Source organism: Vitis vinifera, chromosome 7 (assembly GCF_030704535.1).
Source record: "Vitis vinifera cultivar Pinot Noir 40024 chromosome 7, ASM3070453v1".
NCBI lineage: Eukaryota > Viridiplantae > Streptophyta > Magnoliopsida > Vitales > Vitaceae > Vitis > Vitis vinifera.
The window spans coordinates 22,339,475-22,356,807 of record NC_081811.1 but is presented as its reverse complement, the minus strand read 5'-3'; the positions used below and the strand labels follow the sequence as shown (position 1 = coordinate 22,356,807).

Here is a 17,333-nt window from a genome sequence, read left to right as displayed (position 1 = left end):
CTCACTAAAAAGAAAAAAAGTTTTGAGCCTTTAAATAGGGTTTGGAAGCCTAAACTAGTCATTAGGCAAGTTTGGGGGTCGATTGGTCAAGGAACCGATTCAATTGGTTCATTGACAGTTGAGCGTTTAATGCTTTGGCAAGTAACCGTTGAAGGTTAGAACTTCAATTGGCCCTTAACCAGTCGAAGCTTTGCCTTAATCGGTTAGGCATATGCTATTGGAAATGAGGGAGTTCAAAATGCACCTCGATCAGTCGAGTCCAACCAACTCAACCAATTCCTTAGACCCTCAACTTGTTGCACTGTGAAGTGCTTAAACAACCTAGTTTGAGGTTTGGAATCTCCAACAACCTATATTTAATTTCTTAAAACCTTTTAAAACAAGTTTAGAAAGAATTTGGCTCAAGGTTTTAACAAAAATATGAAATCATCCAATTTGCAAAATAATTTAAAACAATTTAGCACTTGGATGATTTTAGGTGTTTAAGTAAAAATAAAATGCATGATCCTAGTGCACCAACAACCTTACAAATAGATCCTAGTGCACTAACAATCTTACAAAGAGATCCTAGACAAAAGGATCTTGAAAGCTCCTCTTTGCGGTCCTCTTGTTCTTCTTGATTTTCCTTAGGCTTGATACATCTTTGATTGCCACTTTGGAAATCTTCTTGCCTAAACACAATTAAGATAAAACATTAGATTCAAACCTTGTTTTATTATCATTAAAACCAAGATTAATCAAACCTTGGTTTCACAAATGCTAAAGCTGAATTCCAAGCTATGGCTCAACGAATATGTGAAGTCTTATGGATTAAAGGACAACTCAAAGAGTGTGACTTAGAGCCTAAAGAACCACTAAAGATTTATTGAGATAATAAAGTTGCAATCAATATTGGACATAATTTAATTCAACATGACCATACCAAACATGTTGAGATAGATAGACGCTTAATCAAAGAAAAAAATTGAGAGTGAACAAAATTTCCACACTTTTTACAACAAAAGCTATAGCTCACAGATATCTTCATAATAGGAATATCAACAATCACGTTCCAATATATGGTTGGCAAGTTGGGAATCATGACATCTATGTACTGGGTTGAGTGTTAGTAGGAGCAACATGGCATCTATTCAGATTCATAAAATTTGGTTTGGCCAACCGTTTTTGAGCATATTAGTAGGGAGTAGATCATGGAATAATTCTAGAGATTGAAGAGCTCTATGTCAGACTTTTCTTTTTCCTCTAATAATTATATATCATGCATTTATACTTTTTAAAATTTCTATGGTCTAATTAAGTGAGGAATCATCTTCTTCTCTCTTTCTTTCTTCCACTCACATCCATTTTGCCTCTCTGTGCTATTTCATCAGGTGAGTGGTTTTCATCAAGGAATACTAAGACTGGCGATGGAGCCGTCACTTTTGGGGACTGCTTTTGTAGAAGGTGGCCCAGATAGAAAAATTAAGCTTGATAGAAGCCCTGGGGTTGACGAGGTAGCTTCTGTCAAATGTTTTATTTTGTGACTATTTATTCTTTTGCGTATCTCATCTTGATTGACATAAATACTGCATTAGTTGTTCAGGTGGATTAATGCCGCCCTCCCTTTCTGAATTTGCAGAGAAAGGAGTGTTTAAAAGACAGTAATATATTATAGTCGATTAGTTGAAAAAATGGATAACAATGTGGATGTTTAATTATAAATTTCCACATAACTAAGAAAATATAGCTCAATCAGCATGAATTCATGAGAATTTATCACTATGCTGAAGCAATTGTATTTTCGGGGTTATTTTTGTTTTTTCTTGTGTTTGCAGGTTATATAATACCATGATATTTTCCTCTGATTAGTCTTTATTTATGAGATTAGGCACTACTTATTTATTTGGAATAATGCAGTTATATATTGAGGGATATCTGCAAGCCATGCTAGATACAGTATATAAACAAGAATACCTGAGGGTGAGAGTCATTGACAACCAGGTAATTCTTCCATTTGTCATCTATGTGTGCATCATTTCAATTAGAAATAGGAAAAGTACCATTTATCATTTTATCTCATCATTTCTAAATGCAATTTGGCACTTCTGTATAAAAAATGATATTAGGTGTTAATCCATGCCCACAAAAAACTGACATGATTGTTTTAATCATGAGGATGAACCTATCTGTTGTGTCTAATGAATGAATTTGAAGCTCATTTATATTTGAACTGAATGGTCTGAAACTTGGTCCAGCCATGATGGCTCATTTTATCATGTGAAGTTACTCTGAGTCTGTATGCATTCAATGCCAAAAGATGAATTTAATGCCAAAAGGCTTCTTAATAGGAAACATGTTAACTGGATGAAACTTTTTAAACCACTGTTCCTTCTAGAACCATGATATATTTGGTTTTCTGCAACTTACGCATTTATCAATCTCAACAGGTTTTCCTCAAAAACCTACCCCCAAACAGTTCCCTTATAGAAGAGATCATGGATCGTGTGAAGGGTTTCCTTATAAGCAAGGCATTGTTGAAAGGAGATTCTTCAACAACTTCTCGCCCTCTACGCCATCTTCGAGGAGAAAGTGTAAGTGTCCGCCTTCATTTTGTGTGCCTCTATTTTTGTTTCATAGGGCTGAAATTTGAGTTGTCGCCCTACAAAAGTCTGTTTAGAAGAACTAGGATGGAGAAGTGAACATATAAAGAGGACCCACCACAGAAGAAGTATTTTTTTCCCCATTTTTCCTTTGCTATAAGAGTTACTTTTTGTGCCATAATTTGGACTTCATTAAAAGCCATTACAAAACCTATATGAAATATGGAAAAGTCAATGGCATCTCTTTGGTATATATCAAACTTTAAATTTAAGTCTTTGGTATATATGATCAAATTTGGACTGTTGAACACAGGTAAGAACAAATGAGAATTAGGTATGAAACAGACAGTATTAAAATACAAAGAACAGAGAGCTAGGTACAAAGAATGAGACTATTGTCAAGATTCAAAGAAATAACCATGTGGCTACTTGTAATTCGGTTGTCACTTTTCAGTATGATGGACAGTACCATGGAAAAACCATTGAATACATACATACATATATATATATATATTCAAGACAATTGTTTATTTTTATTTTTATTTTCCTTGGCTTATGTTTTTTGTTTTCCCCAGGAATGGAAAATTGGACCAACGGTTCTAACTCTATGTGAACACCTCTTTGTGAGTTTTTCCATCCGCATGCTGAGAAAGCAAGCTGGTAAGCTTATTGGGAGCATAACGTGGAAGGAAAAATCTGATGACGGCAATCAGAAAGCAATTGTGCCAACATCCCAATCTGATGGTGAGAATCAGAAAGCAATTGTCCCTGCATCCCACTCTGCGGAGGGGCTCAAGGTGAAGTTTATGTGGAGATGGGGGATTGGCAAGTTTGTTTTGTCCGGCATAGTAGCATATATTGATGGACGGCTATGCCGTAGTATCCCTAATCCGCTAGCAAGACGTATTGTGAGTGGTTTTTTGTTGAGCTTTCTTGAGAAAGATGATCATTAATTGTGGATATTCTTGTATATATAGGAACAATTTTCTTTTCAAAATTTTGTTTGTTTGTTTTGGTCCTTTCCTTTTGATCAACAATTACATATCGTCTCTTTCAGTTCCCCTCTCTCCTGTTGGATAAGTAAAATCTTCTCATCTGTGAATCCTATTCACTAAAATAACCAACTATAAAGGAAAGTTTGTCTGTGACTTTAAAAACACGAAAGGCCATGAAGATGTTGAAGCAAAAGTACTTCTAGGACACATTCTTGGTTTGGATAGTGAAACATGGTAGAAAAGGATGTTGAAAGATAAATAGCGCTAGATCAAACGAGGCAATTTTTGGAAAAGTCAACCCTTATTCAACAACTGGCTACTAAAGTCGATTTGCTATTTTACTTGACTAGACTGCTAGTCTAGTTCACTTGATCCCCAGCTGCAAAACTAGACACTTCAGTAGAGCTGTTAGAAATTCACCTTCCAGATTAGTTTGGCAGAATAGTCTTCAAATAGAGTAAGAATTCGTTTGATAGTTGAGCACTTCTAACTTTAGACTAGAATTACTGTCAAACAAGCTTTAAACCTACTTAACAAGTGCTATATCTCAATCTAGAAAGAACTTTCATGTGGGTTGTTAACAAACAAGCATATTATCAAACAACCGTCCAAGGACAGGAAGAGGACTATAAATGTTTTTCTTCTCAAGCCTACAGAAAGTTCCACACTTGGTGAATAAATCTCACCAAGCACAGCTTCCACACTTGGTGGAGAATCCCTGTAGTACAACCAAGCCAAGAATGGTGAAGAAACCTCATTTAGAAGCTGAAATGCAAGCCCTAATGTATCCTTCTCTCCTGAACTTGCTCCCCTTTTTATTTCCCAAAACTCCTCTACTGCTCTCACTTCTGCTACAACCCATACAAATATATCAATGTCTTTTCAAGTGGGTTCTAACATTTTACTATGACCCTTTCTGATCAACAATACTCTGGTTTCCACTTTTTATCAGGCCCTCTATGTAGCGTTTCAACTTTGAAACTTGTTGGTCCAGTATCCTGCATCTTCTTGGTAGTGAAAATATTTGTTTGGATCGAGTTATGTGACTTGGGTTGACAAGGGCATTGATGAGCGGTACTCTAGAAGTTCTGCTTCTTCCCTTGAATTTTGGATAGCTTGATGCTAAATCATTGTATGTACGTGCATATTAATTCTCTTGCGACCTTCTGGACTTGGAAGAATGTCTTCAATACCTTTTGCTTGTGGACAAAGTGAATATACTACACCGTAAATATTTACCCTAGTTCTTCAAAATTCAAGATTGATTGGACTAGAAGGTGATGGAACTACAACAATGTCAACCCTTGTGCTAATGCCATCATTTGGCGTACATGCATTAAACGCTCAAGTGAGTCACCTATGTGATTGAAGATGTTAAATCAACAAATCACTTCAGAGCTTCTTCATGGAGGATGTGGCTTATGTATAGAGTTGAGGTAATTCCCCAAATGGCCTAAAGGGCCATAAGCTCTCGGGTCCTGCCTCGTGGTGGTCATTGTCCCTCATCAAACCAAGGTTGAACAACCGTAAGAGCCTCACTATGAAGCGATAGGGTTGTTTGCTCTTAACGATGCCTAAATTGCTTCAAATTCATGGTGTTTCTTTCATGATCCCTTCCTCTTTTATGCGACCCCTCCTTAAGGGCTCTGAAGTGAGACAACTAACATTATCTAACCACCCCCTAACCGTCTCATCTTCTTGGACCAAGGCCTCATTTCTCCTAGCTAGATCTCTATTCTTCACAAAGCCTTTTCCTTCTCGAAATTCATCTTCTCATTGCCCTCGGTTGTTCTTAAAGTTGTATAGGAGGGAGGGTCTTCTTATGGTTGCCTACTATTCGTGTGAGTTCGCACCACGATTATTGTTATCGACTTTTCTACGTTTCCCTCATATGGCAATAATTTGTTTCATCTTTGGAGTAACGGTGGACGAACACTAGATTATGACCTTTCCCTGCAAGACGAGTGGCTAGTCAGAGTGAGGAGGTTGGTAAGGCTAACCTCTCTGAAACAGTGTAGTCAAGCATGGGCAACTAGAGGACTTCAACAAATAAAATGGTTAGAGATGGAAAAATCTTCTCACCTTGTGAGTCTTTATATATAACTGGGGGCTGTTCTGACTTGGTGGGTCTAGTCGCACGGTCATTGAGTGGTTTGCCTCAGTTCTCTAGTTGATTACCGCCTTAACATTATTGTATTGTTAAACATTGATCATGGATGACCCAATCTCATCCTTGATTATTACATCATTAGACGTTGATCATGGATGACCCATTTTAAGGGATAAAGCTCTTTTGACCTTATAATTATGAGAGGACTGTTAATCATATTTAATATACCAACCCATCTGGACACTATAACTCATGCCTTAACATCCCATTGAGTTTTATTTTATGGGCCTAAATTATTTGCTTGCTGACAAATAGGCCACGTTTCTTGAGCTAATAAAGAAAGATGACCAAAACTGGAGCAGCATGAGTACAGAACCAAGCCTAGAGGTCACTCAGCTCGTCGTCCACAGGTTCGTCCCCATCTTTTTCCACGTGCGGCCCATGGGCAGCTGAGAAAGAAACCATGAGCCACCCAACACCCGAATTAGTTCCTGTATCAGTTTTATAGTCAGCAGAGAAAGCGAGAGCAGGCTCATCCAGATTTTGGACGCCCTTTGTTTTGTGTTCGAAATAATTGAAACTGCCCATTGTTTTGGGCCTTAAATAGTTCCATTCTTCACCTAATCTATTTTTTTCAATCTTTTCGTTACTAGACGTGTCATTAAAGTTATTGATTCATGGTTGGTTGATTAGACTGATGATTGAACCGATCACATCATAAATATATAATATATAAATTATTAAAATTTAAAATAATTATAAAATATAATTTTATAAATTTAAAATTATATTTGAAAATCATAATTTTAATTTAAAATTTATTTTTAAAACAAAAACTTATTTAAAAATAAAAAATATATTTAAAATTATAATGTTTTCATTAATTTAAATTAAAATAATAAATAAATAAATAATAATGAGATAAGGTAAAAAATAAAAAATTTGGAAAGGAAAGGAGAAGAGGGGCTACCGAAAAGGGGAAAGAAGGTGGGTGGGGGTTGGGTTTTCCAACCAGGGGTGTTTTCCAATAGGGGGGGTGGTTTTCGGTAGGGGTTTTGACAGGAAAAAAAAAGGGTTGAATCGGACAGTTCGCAAGGAATCGTTTGATTCGTCTAGTGAATCATCGGTTCAATCGGTTCAATTCAAATTTGATTTCTTTTTTATCCAATTGATTGGATCAAACCAATATTGATCGACAATCACATTGGCCAATTTTGTCCAATTTTTAAAATCTTGATTTTTCGAGTTGGAACATATACCAAGTCAGTTTTTCAAATTAAAGCAAATTTCATATTCTAAATTATTTTTTAATTTAAAAAAGTTTTATATTAATGACATACTTGGTTCAATTTTTTTTTAATTAAAAATCTGAATTTATCAACATATTTGTAATTTTTATTTTAAAAGGAAATTTTTGAGTTTTATATAGTGAAGTCCAATCCTTCCCCTAAAGAAAGACAGCCACCAATCCCCATGGATTGAAGTGCTTGCTTTTAAGAAGCCACTGGTTTCGAACTATGAAACAACCAAGGAAACCACTTCCAAACACCATTACAAAATAAATCCAAAGAACCCAGCAAGCCACAAAACCGCTATATATACAAGTTAGAACACGTATATGGCAACCCCAGTCTGCTATTCCTGCAGCTTCCTCCTTAGTCCTAAGCAATGGATTACAGGATAACTAAAGCCCCACCTTCATCCTCACTCGCCCAGAAGGTGAACCACCAATCACCAGGTGAAGATGGGGCTGAAACAATGAGTTCAGTCACAAGCCACCTCTACTTAAGATCTTCAGAAACCCTTGACAAAGATGTGGTCCTCCGACGCATTCGCTATCACAAGGTCCGCACCAGGGTCCGAGCTCTGCTGAGCACCTCACCATCTTCCGTTACGGTTGACAAGGACAAATGGGTAGATCTACAGGACGACGCTTTCTCCAATCCTTGACCGCCCAAGAGGGATCCATTTATATGCTACTAGTTGCTAAATAAAAATTGTTTGATTTCAAATTATGTGGTATTTTTTGTTAAGGTGGTCTCAGCGGTTGCAAGGGATGAATCCACAACTCCATTGTCATTTACCATCTCCTTCTACATGTTCATCTTTTAAACATTTCTAAGTAGGGTATCAGAAAAATCCATCTGATGCCAACAAATTATTGTAAGAACACATGGATTTTATCAGTCTAAAGCCCATGACATCCCTGGTAAAATTTCTATGGGTTCCACCGACAACTCTTTTAAATCTTTGGAGTGGATATATTGGATGACAATATTCAAGCACAAATCTCTCTGAAGTGCTCATCGAATTCGATGCAGCATAAGGGAATTGAGACATTGAACCCTTGAACAGGCAGAGTCAGTCATCCAGCGATGCATGTGTGGTTTCTTATTGTAGTCTCCTACTATTTCTATAAAAAAATAAAAATAAATAATAATAAAAATAAATAGAATGAGTGTGCCTTTTTTGTTGTCATTGTTTATTTTATAAGTGGGGCCTGTTTTATACCTATAATTTTAAAATTTGTAAAAAATAAGACACTTATCCAAAGATTGGAACGAAAATCTCATCCATTCCATTCCACCATCAAGTCCCACCCTCAAGCTTGTAACCCAATAAAACGAGACACACCTTCGGGGAGTAGGAGTAGACATCTCATTTATTTTTTTCTTTATTCCTTATTCCTATATTTGGATAAATGTTAAGAAGATATAAATGAAATAAAAAAATTATTCAGACAGAAATCAAATCCAATTTAGTAAGATTTGAATTCATCGAAAGTATGTGATATTCTGATTCATTAGACTCATTTGATAATATAAAATATCCTAAAGCTTGTAATCCAATAAAATGAAACACACCTTTGGGGAATAGACATATTTGGGTAAATGTTAAGAAGACATAAATGGAATAAAAAAATTATGCAGACAGAAATCAAATCCAATTTAGTCAAATTTGAATTCATCGAAAGTAGATGATATTCTGATTCATTAGACCCATTTAATAATATAAAATATCCTAAATTTACTATTTTATGTTTATCTTCTTTGCAAAGTTAGAGACTCATTCATCATTCACTTATATGAAATAAGTGATTCTCCTAAACTGAATCAATCAAACATTCCACGACATATAGAAAAAAAATTTCAATTTCTAATTTCTAAGGTTTTGAAAAAAAATTTCAATTTCTAATTTCCAGGGTTTTGAATGAAATTTGAATTCTTTTATTTCCTCTTTTGGAAATAGGAAAAACATTTGCTAATTTTGAGAATTTAAATATTATAATAAATACATTTTTTTTATTAAAATATAATTTTATAACTACTTTAAACATGACAAATTATTCAAATTTTTAATAAAAATGATAATTGAACATTTATACATTAGGGTTATATGATTTTTTATGATTAATTTTTTATTTATTAAGTATATATCTATTTTTTAGTCTTATTATTTAATAACAAAAAAACTCTCAAAATTTATTTATTTATTTATTTTAAAAAAATTATTTTAACTTATATGAAAAGATATTATTGTAAATTTATTTCCTTTTCATTTCCATTCCTATTATTATCAAACATTGAAATGGAAACAAATAATCATTTCAATCTTGCATTCCTAAGTTCATCCAAATGCTAGAAATAGAATTATCAAGTTCATTTCTATCTACTAAGAAATAAGAATGGAAACAAAATATTCATTTCCATTCCTCATTCCGACATACCAAACAGCCCCTTAGTACTCAACTTTTGGATTCCGGCACTTTGTAAGGAGACTGATCCCATGCGGCTGAGAGGAATGGCCTCACAAGCTGATGGTCCTAAATCCATTCTAAGCAGTGAAACTCCTTAAAGAAATCACCTTATGAATCTATGATTCACTCCTAAGTAAATCTCTGACGGCCACTGCAAGTCCATGGATGATCCTTACTAGAACACTCCAAACGCAGAACTAAAGGACTTTATTCTACACACTGACATAAAATTATAGCAGACAAAAATGGCATGGGAGCTCCTATAGTTGATGGGACTGGTAAAGAAATAACCTCTCATTGTACACTTATCTATCCAGAGCATAAAGCAAGGGAGCTATGTATAAGAAAGTGGGCAAGTGGGGAAATATTCTACCAAAAAGAAAAAGGATAAGTGGGAAAGAGTCCACACTTGTATTCTAATGGCAAGATAAGTGGATCTATGACCATTGAGTAAAAAACATTGAATTATCATATCATTTTGGGGCATCCTTTCTAGGTAAACTTGCACGTCGTGATGACTTGCATAAATTTTCCTAAGAAAAAAGGCACCAGAGAGCATTGCTACTTGGTAGAGCCTATAAAATGAAAGCGAAGTTGGGAAGACTGTTGGAATCTAGTAGGATTATGCATAGTGCATTTTGGTGGATCCTCACATATTTATATATATCTCAAATTATATATATTGTATAAGACTAGCCATGAGCTAAAGTCCATAAGAAAAATGGCGGTATCCCCTTTCCAGTGGTGGTGAACAATGCAATTAATAACACAAGACGTTAAACTCATAAAATATGTTGATCATGAACAACCATGTGCTTCTGATGGAGCAGGGGTAGTGCAAAAATAGCATTAATACTCAATAAGCTGACATTCTAGTTCCTCATTTCTTACTTAACAAGCCAGATGTTGATAGGAGGCGGAAAGCTTGGTTAGAGTTGTGCAAAACTGATGATGACCTTGAAACATGCATTTTCTTTTTCTTCAAAAATTCCAAGGCGTCTTGTAAGCATGGAGGAGGTGGTATGTCCTTCAGTATAACAGGATCTGGCCTGCAATAATAATTGAAGGAAAAATAAATATTTATTTCAATTTCTAAACTACATGAACCTAGAATAAACCATTCTTCCATCAAGATAAAAAGAAGAGGTCCTTCACCCATTGCCTCTGGACTTTTTCCTCTTTGAGGATGGCTTTTCCTCGGCCTTCTCTTCATCAGAGTCCGATAAGAAGACTTGCCTGCAACAAATATGTCCTCCAGATTACAAACTCATGCCAAGAAATCAAGCTCCATAACATGAATGAGAGAGAGAGAGAGAGAGAGAGACATACTTCTCACGAGTGGCAAGGAGTTCAACAATGTTGTTTGGAAGCATTCCTCCACTGGAAAGAGTAGTACTCTGAAAGTGGCTCAGGCTCCACCCACAGTCCAGTTCTTTAAAGAAGCAAAGCCCGGTGGCTCCACCCATGCCACAAAACTGAGAAGTGTGGACATCAAGTTGGCCCAATTGACTCTTGCTGCCCCTTATATCACCATTATTGTACCCAAATATAAGGGGCACTCAAGCTTCCCCTTCCCTTTGGGAATAAAGAAGATTACTTTGGAAATCTTCTTGCCTAAATACAATTAAGATAAAACATTAGATTCAAACCTTGTTTCATTATCATTAAAACCAAGATTAATCAGTTGGTTTCACAAATGCTAAAACTGAATTCCAAGCTATGGCTCAACGAATATGTGAAGTCTTATGGATTAAAGGACAACTCAAAGAGTGTGACTTAGAGCCTAAAGAACCACTAAAGATTTATTGAGATAATAAAGTTGCAATCAATATTGGACATAATTTAATTCAACATGACCATACCAAACATGTTGAGATAGATAGACGCTTAATCAAAGAAAAAAATTGAGAGTGAACAAAATTTCCACACTTTTTATAACAAAAGCTATAGCTCACAGATATCGTCATAATAGGAATATCAACAATCACGTTCCAATATATGGTTGGCAAGTTGGGAATCATGACATCTATGTACTGGGTTGAGTGTTAGTAGGAGCAACATGGCATCTATTCAGATTCATAAATTTTGGTTTGGCCAACCGTTCTTGATCATATTAGTAGGGAGTAGATCATGGAATAATTCTAGAGATTGAAGAGCTCTATGTCAGACTTTTCTTTTTCCTCTAATAATTATATATCATGTATTTATACTTTTTAAAATTTCTGTGGTCTAATTAAGTGAGGAATCATCTTCTTCTCTCTTTCTTTCTTCCACTCACATCCATTTTACCTCTCTCTGCTATTTCATCAGGTGAGTGGTTTTCATCAAGGAATACTAAGACTGGCGATGGAGCCGTCACTTTTGGGGACTGCTTTTGTAGAAGGTGGCCCAGATAGAAAAATTAAGCTTGATAGAAGCCCTGGGGTTGACGAGGTAGCTTCTGTCAAATGTTTTATTTTGTGACTATTTATTCTTTTGCGTATCTCATCTTGATTGCCATAAATACTGCATTAGTTGTTCAGGTGGATTAATGCCACCCTCCCTTTCTGAATTTGCAGAGAAAGGAGTGTTTAAAAGACAGTAATATATTATAGTCGATTAGTTGAAAAAATGGATAACAATGTGGATGTTTAATTATAAATTTCCACATAACTAAGAAAATATAGCTCAATCAGCATGAATTCATGAGAATTTATCACTATGCCGAAGCAATTGTATTTTCGGGGTTATTTTTGTTTTTTCTTGTGTTTGCAGGTTATATAATACCATGATATTTTCCTCTGATTAGTCTTTATTTATGAGATTAGGCGCTACTTATTTATTTGGAATAATGCAGTTATATATTGAGGGATATCTGCAAGCCATGCTAGATACAGTATATAAACAAGAATACCTGAGGGTGAGAGTCATTGACAACCAGGTAATTCTTCCATTTGTCATCTATGTGTGCATCATTTCAATTAGAAATAGGAAAAGTACCATTTATCATTTTATCTCATCATTTCTAAATGCAATTCGGCACTTCTGTATAAAAAATGATATTAGGTGTTAATCCATGCCCACAAAAAACTGACATGATTGTTTTAATCATGAGGATGAACCTATCTGTTGTGTCTAATGAATGAATTTGAAGCTCATTTATATTTGAACTGAATGGTCTGAAACTTGGTCCAGCCATGATGGCTCATTTTATCATGTGAATTTACTCTGAGTCTGTATGAATTCAATCCCAAAAGATGAATTTAATGCCAAAAGGCTCCTTAATAGGAAACATGTTAACTGGATGAAACTTTTTAAACCACTGTTCCTTCTAGAACCATGATATATTTGGTTTTCTGCAACTTACGCATTTATCAATCTCAACAGGTTTTCCTCAAAAACCTACCCCCAAACAGTTCCCTTATAGAAGAGATCATGGATCGTGTGAAGGGTTTCCTTATAAGCAAGGCATTGTTGAAAGGAGATTCTTCAACAACTTCTCGCCCTCTACGCCATCTTCGAGGAGAAAGTGTAAGTGTCCGCCTTCATTTTGTGTGCCACTATTTTTGTTTCATAGGGCTGAAATTTGAGTTGTTGCCCTACAAAAGTCTGTTTAGAAGAACTAGGATGGAGAAGTGAACATATAAAGGCGACCCACCACAGAAGAAGTATTTTTTTCCCCATTTTTCCTTTGCTATGAGGGTTACTTTTTGTGCCATAATTTGGACTTCATTAAAAGCCAGTACAAAACCTATATGAAATATGGAAAAGTCAATGGCATCTCTTTGGTATATATCAAACTTTAAATTTAAGTCTTTGGTATATATGATCAAATTTGGACTGTTGAACACAGGTAAGAACAAATGAGAATTAGGTATGAAACAGATAGTATTCAAATACAAAGAACTGAGAGCTAGGTACAAAGAATGAGACTATTGTCAAGATACAAAGAAATAACCATGTGGCTACTTGTAATTTGGTTGTCACTTTTCAGTACGATGGACAGTACCATGGATATATATATATATTCAAGACAATTGTTTATTTTTATTTTTATTTTCCTTGCCTTCGGTTTTTTGTTTTCCCCAGGAATGGAAAATTGGACCAACGGTTCTAACTCTATGTGAACACCTCTTTGTGAGTTTTGCCATCCGCATGCTGAGAAAGCAAGCTGGTAAGCTTATTGGGAGCATAACGTGGAAGGAAAAATCTGATGACGGCAATCAGAAAGCAATTGTGCCAATATCCCAATCTGATGGTGAGAATCAGAAAGCAATTGTCCCTGCATACCACTCTGCGGAGGGGCTCAAGGTGAAGTTTATGTGGAGATGGGGGATTGGCAAGTTTGTGTTGTCAGGCATAGTAGCATATATTGATGGACGGCTATGCCGTAGTATCCCTAATCCGCTAGCAAGACGTATTGTGAGTGGTTTTTTGTTGAGCTTTCTTGAGACAGATGATCATTAATTGTGGATATTCTTGTATATATAGGAGCGATTTTCTTTTCAAAATTTTGTTTGTTTGTTTTGGTCCTTTCCTTCTGATCAACAATTACATATCGTCTCTTTCAGTTCCCCTCTCTCCTGTTGGATAAGTAAGATCTTCTCATCTGTGAATCCTATTCACTAAAATAACCAACTATAAAGGAAAGTTTGTCTGTGACTTTAAAAACACCGAAGGCCATGAAGATGTTGAAGCAAAAGTACTTCTAGGACAGATTCTTGGTTTGGATAGTGAAACATGGTAGAAAAGGATGTTGAAAGATAAATAGCGCTAGATCAAACGAGGCAATTTTTGGAAAAGTCAACCCTTATTCAACAGCTGGCTACTAAAGTCGATTTGCTATTTTACTTGACTAGACTGCTAGTCTAGTTCACTTGATCCCCCGCTGCAATACTAGACACTTTAGTAGAGCTGTTAGAAATTCACCTTCCAGATTAGTTTGGCAGAATAGTCTTCAAATAGAGTAAGAATTCGTTTGATAGTTGAGCACTTCTAACTTTAGACTAGAATTACTGTCGAACAAGCTTTAAACCTACTTAACAAGTGCTATATCTCAATCTAGAAAGAACTTTCATGTGGGTTGTTAACAAACAAGCATATTATCAAATAACCGTCCAAGGACAGGAAGAGGACTATAAATGTTTTTCTTCTCAAGCCTACAGAATTACAACCTAAAGTGAAAAAATCTCACCAAGCACAGCTTCTACACTTGGTGGAGAATCCCTGTGGTACAACCAAGCCAAGAATGGTGAAGAAACCTCCTTATTTAGAAGCTGAAATGCAAGCCCTAATGTATCCTTCTCTCCTGAACTTGCTCCCCTTTTTATTTGCCAAAACTCCTCTCTCTACTGATCTCACTTCTGCTACAACCCATACAAATATATCAATGTCTTTTCAAGTGGGTTCTAACATTTTACTATGACCCTTTCTGATCAACAATACTCTTAAAGGTTTCCACTTTTTATCAGGCCCTCTATGTAGCGTTTCAACTCTGAAACTTGTCTGTCCAGTATCCTCCATCTTCTTGGTAGTGAAAATATTTGTTTGGATCGAGTTATGTGATTTGGGCTGACAAGGGCATTGATGAGCGGTACTCTAGAAGTTTTGCTTCTTTAAGATGTAAGGATCTTTTGAACTTTGGGACATGAAAATGATATAATTTTTTAAAATCTGTGCCTTCAGATAAAAAAATCATTAGTATCCTCACATCTTGGTTTGTGCACCCCTGAACTTTGGATAGCTTGATGCTAAATCATTGTATGTACATGCATTAAAAGCTCAAGTGAGTCACCTATGTGATTAAAGATGCTAAATCAACAAATCACTTCAGAGCTTCTTCATGGAGGATGTGGCTTATGTATAGAGTTGAGGTAATGCCCCAAATGGCCATAAGCTCTCGGGTCCTGCCTTGTGGTGGTCATTGTCCCTCATCAAACCAAGGTTGAACAACCGTAAGAGCCTCACTTTGAAGCGATAGGGTTGTTTGCTCTTAACGATGCCTAAATTGCTTCAAATTCATGGTGTTTCTTTCATGATCCCTTCCTCTTTCATGCTTTTGTTTTCTTAGATGCGACCCCTCCTTAAGGGCTCTGAGGTGAGACAACTAACATCATCTAACCACCCCCTAACCCTCTCATCTTCTTGGGCCAAGGCCTCATTTCTCCTAGCTAGATCTCTATTCTTCACAAAGCCTTTTCCTTCTCGAAATTCATCTTCTCATTGCCCTCGGTTGTTCTTAAAGTTGTATAGGAGGGAGGGTCTTCTTATGGTTGCCTACTATTCGTGTGAGTTCGCACCACGATTATTGTTGTCGACTTTTCTACGTTTCCCTCATATGGCAATAATTTGTTTCATCTTTGGAGTAACGGTGGACCAACACTAGATTATGACCTTTCCCTGCAAGACGAGTGGCTAGTCAGAGTGAGGAGGTTGGTAAGGCTAACCTCTCTGAAACGGTGTAGTCAAGCATGGGCAACTAGAGGACTTCAACAAATAAAATGGTTAGAGATGGAAAAATCTTCTCACCTTGTGAGTCTTTATATATAACTGGGGGCTGTTCTGACTTGGTGGGTCTAGTCGCACGGTCATTGAGTGGTTTGCCTCAATTCTCTAGTTGATTACCGCCTTAACATTATTGTATTGTTAAACATTGATCATGGATGACCCAATCTCATCCTTGATTATTACATTATTAGACGTTGATCATGGATGACCCATTTTAAGGGATAAAGCTCTTTTGACCTTATAATTATGAGAGGACTGTTAATCATATTTAATATACCAACCCATCTGGACACTATAACTCATCCCTTAACATCCCATTGAGTTTTATTTTATGGGCCTAAATTATTTGCTTGCTGACAAATAGGCCACGTTTCTTGAGCTAATAAAGAAAGATGACCAAAACTGGAGCAGCATGAGTTCAGAACCAAGCCTGGAGGTCACTCAGCTCGTCGTCCTCAGGTTTGTCCCCATCTTTTTCCACGTGCGGCCCATGGGCAGCTGAGAAAGAAACCATGAGCCACCCAACACCCCAATTAGTTCCTGTATCAGTTTTATAGTCAGCAGAGAAAGCGAGAGCAGGCTCATCCAGATTTTGGACGCCCTTTGTTTTGTGTTCGAAATAATTGAAACTGCCCATTGTTTTGGGCCTTAAATAGTTCCATTCTTCACCTAATCTATTTTTTTTAATCTTTTGGTTACTAGACGTGTCATTAAAGTTATTGATTCATGGTTCACTAATTAGACTGATGATCGAACTGATCACGTCATAAATATATAATGTATAAATTATTAAAATTTAAAATAATTATAAAAAATAATTTTATAAATTTAAAATTTTATTTGAGAATACAAAAATTAGTTTTAAATTAGAAATTAAAATTAAAATCATAATTTTAATTTAAAATTTATTTTTAAATCAAAAAATTATTTAAAAATAAAAAATATATTCAAAATTATAATGTTTTCATTAATTTAAATTAAAATAATAAATTTTAAAAATCATAAAGTAAAAAATAATAAATAAATAAAAAATAAAAAATAATGAGATAAGGTAAAAAATAAAAAAATTGGAAAGGAAAGGAGAAGAGGAGGCTGCCAAAAAGGGAAAGAAGGTGGGTGGGGGGGGGTTGGGTTTCCCACTAGCAGAGGTGGTTTTAGATAGGGGTTCTGGCAGGAAAAAAAAGGTTGAGTCGGACAGTTGGCAAGGAACCGTCTGATTCGTCTATTGAATCATTGGTTGAACCGGTTCAATTCAAATCTGACTATTTTTTTTATCAAATTGATTAGTTCAAACCAGAATCGTGAACGATCAACAATTAAATTGGTCAGTTCTGTCCAATTTTTAAAATTATGATTTTTTTCGAGTTGGAGTATATACCAAGTCAATTTTTCAAATTAAAGTAAAT

At 35.7% G+C, this 17,333-nt stretch overlaps 2 protein-coding genes across 5 annotated transcripts in view; both read left to right on the top strand.

Moving 5' to 3' along the window:
- The window catches only part of LOC100258552 (uncharacterized), a 39,939-nt gene extending 36,299 nt beyond the window's left edge, over nucleotides 1–3,640 (top strand). For all 4 annotated transcript variants that reach the window (XM_059738416.1, XM_059738417.1, XM_059738415.1 and 1 more), the window contains 4 exons: nucleotides 1,371–1,493; nucleotides 1,897–1,980; nucleotides 2,427–2,570; nucleotides 3,155–3,640. In XM_059738416.1, the coding sequence (XP_059594399.1) occupies nucleotides 1,371–1,493; nucleotides 1,897–1,980; nucleotides 2,427–2,570; nucleotides 3,155–3,532 (729 nt within the window). In that variant the 3' untranslated portion in view covers nucleotides 3,533–3,640. The remainder of the gene's footprint in view (nucleotides 1–1,370; nucleotides 1,494–1,896; nucleotides 1,981–2,426; nucleotides 2,571–3,154) is intronic.
- Nucleotides 3,641–11,586: 7,946 nt separating this feature from the next.
- On the top strand, nucleotides 11,587–13,953 carry LOC104879898 (uncharacterized). Its single transcript, XM_010654337.3, has 4 exons — nucleotides 11,587–11,874; nucleotides 12,278–12,361; nucleotides 12,808–12,951; nucleotides 13,510–13,953. The coding sequence occupies exons 1-4, from the start codon at nucleotides 11,788–11,790 to the stop codon at nucleotides 13,885–13,887; spliced, it is 693 nt and encodes a 230-aa protein (XP_010652639.2). The 5' UTR covers nucleotides 11,587–11,787; the 3' UTR covers nucleotides 13,888–13,953.
- The last annotated feature ends 3,380 nt before the right edge of the window (nucleotides 13,954–17,333 follow it).

What these genes read in the sequence shown, in the direction of transcription:
- LOC104879898 (XM_010654337.3), top strand. Translation starts at nt 11,788, where the DNA reads ATGGAGCCGTCACTTTTGGGGACTGCTTTTGTAGAAGGTGGCCCAGAT. An exon ending in GAAGCCCTGGGGTTGACGAG is followed by an intron (nt 11,875 to 12,277) that starts GTAGCTTCTGTC and finishes GGAATAATGCAG; the next exon opens with TTATATATTGAGGGATATCT. An exon ending in TGAGAGTCATTGACAACCAG is followed by an intron (nt 12,362 to 12,807) that starts GTAATTCTTCCA and finishes CAATCTCAACAG; the next exon opens with GTTTTCCTCAAAAACCTACC.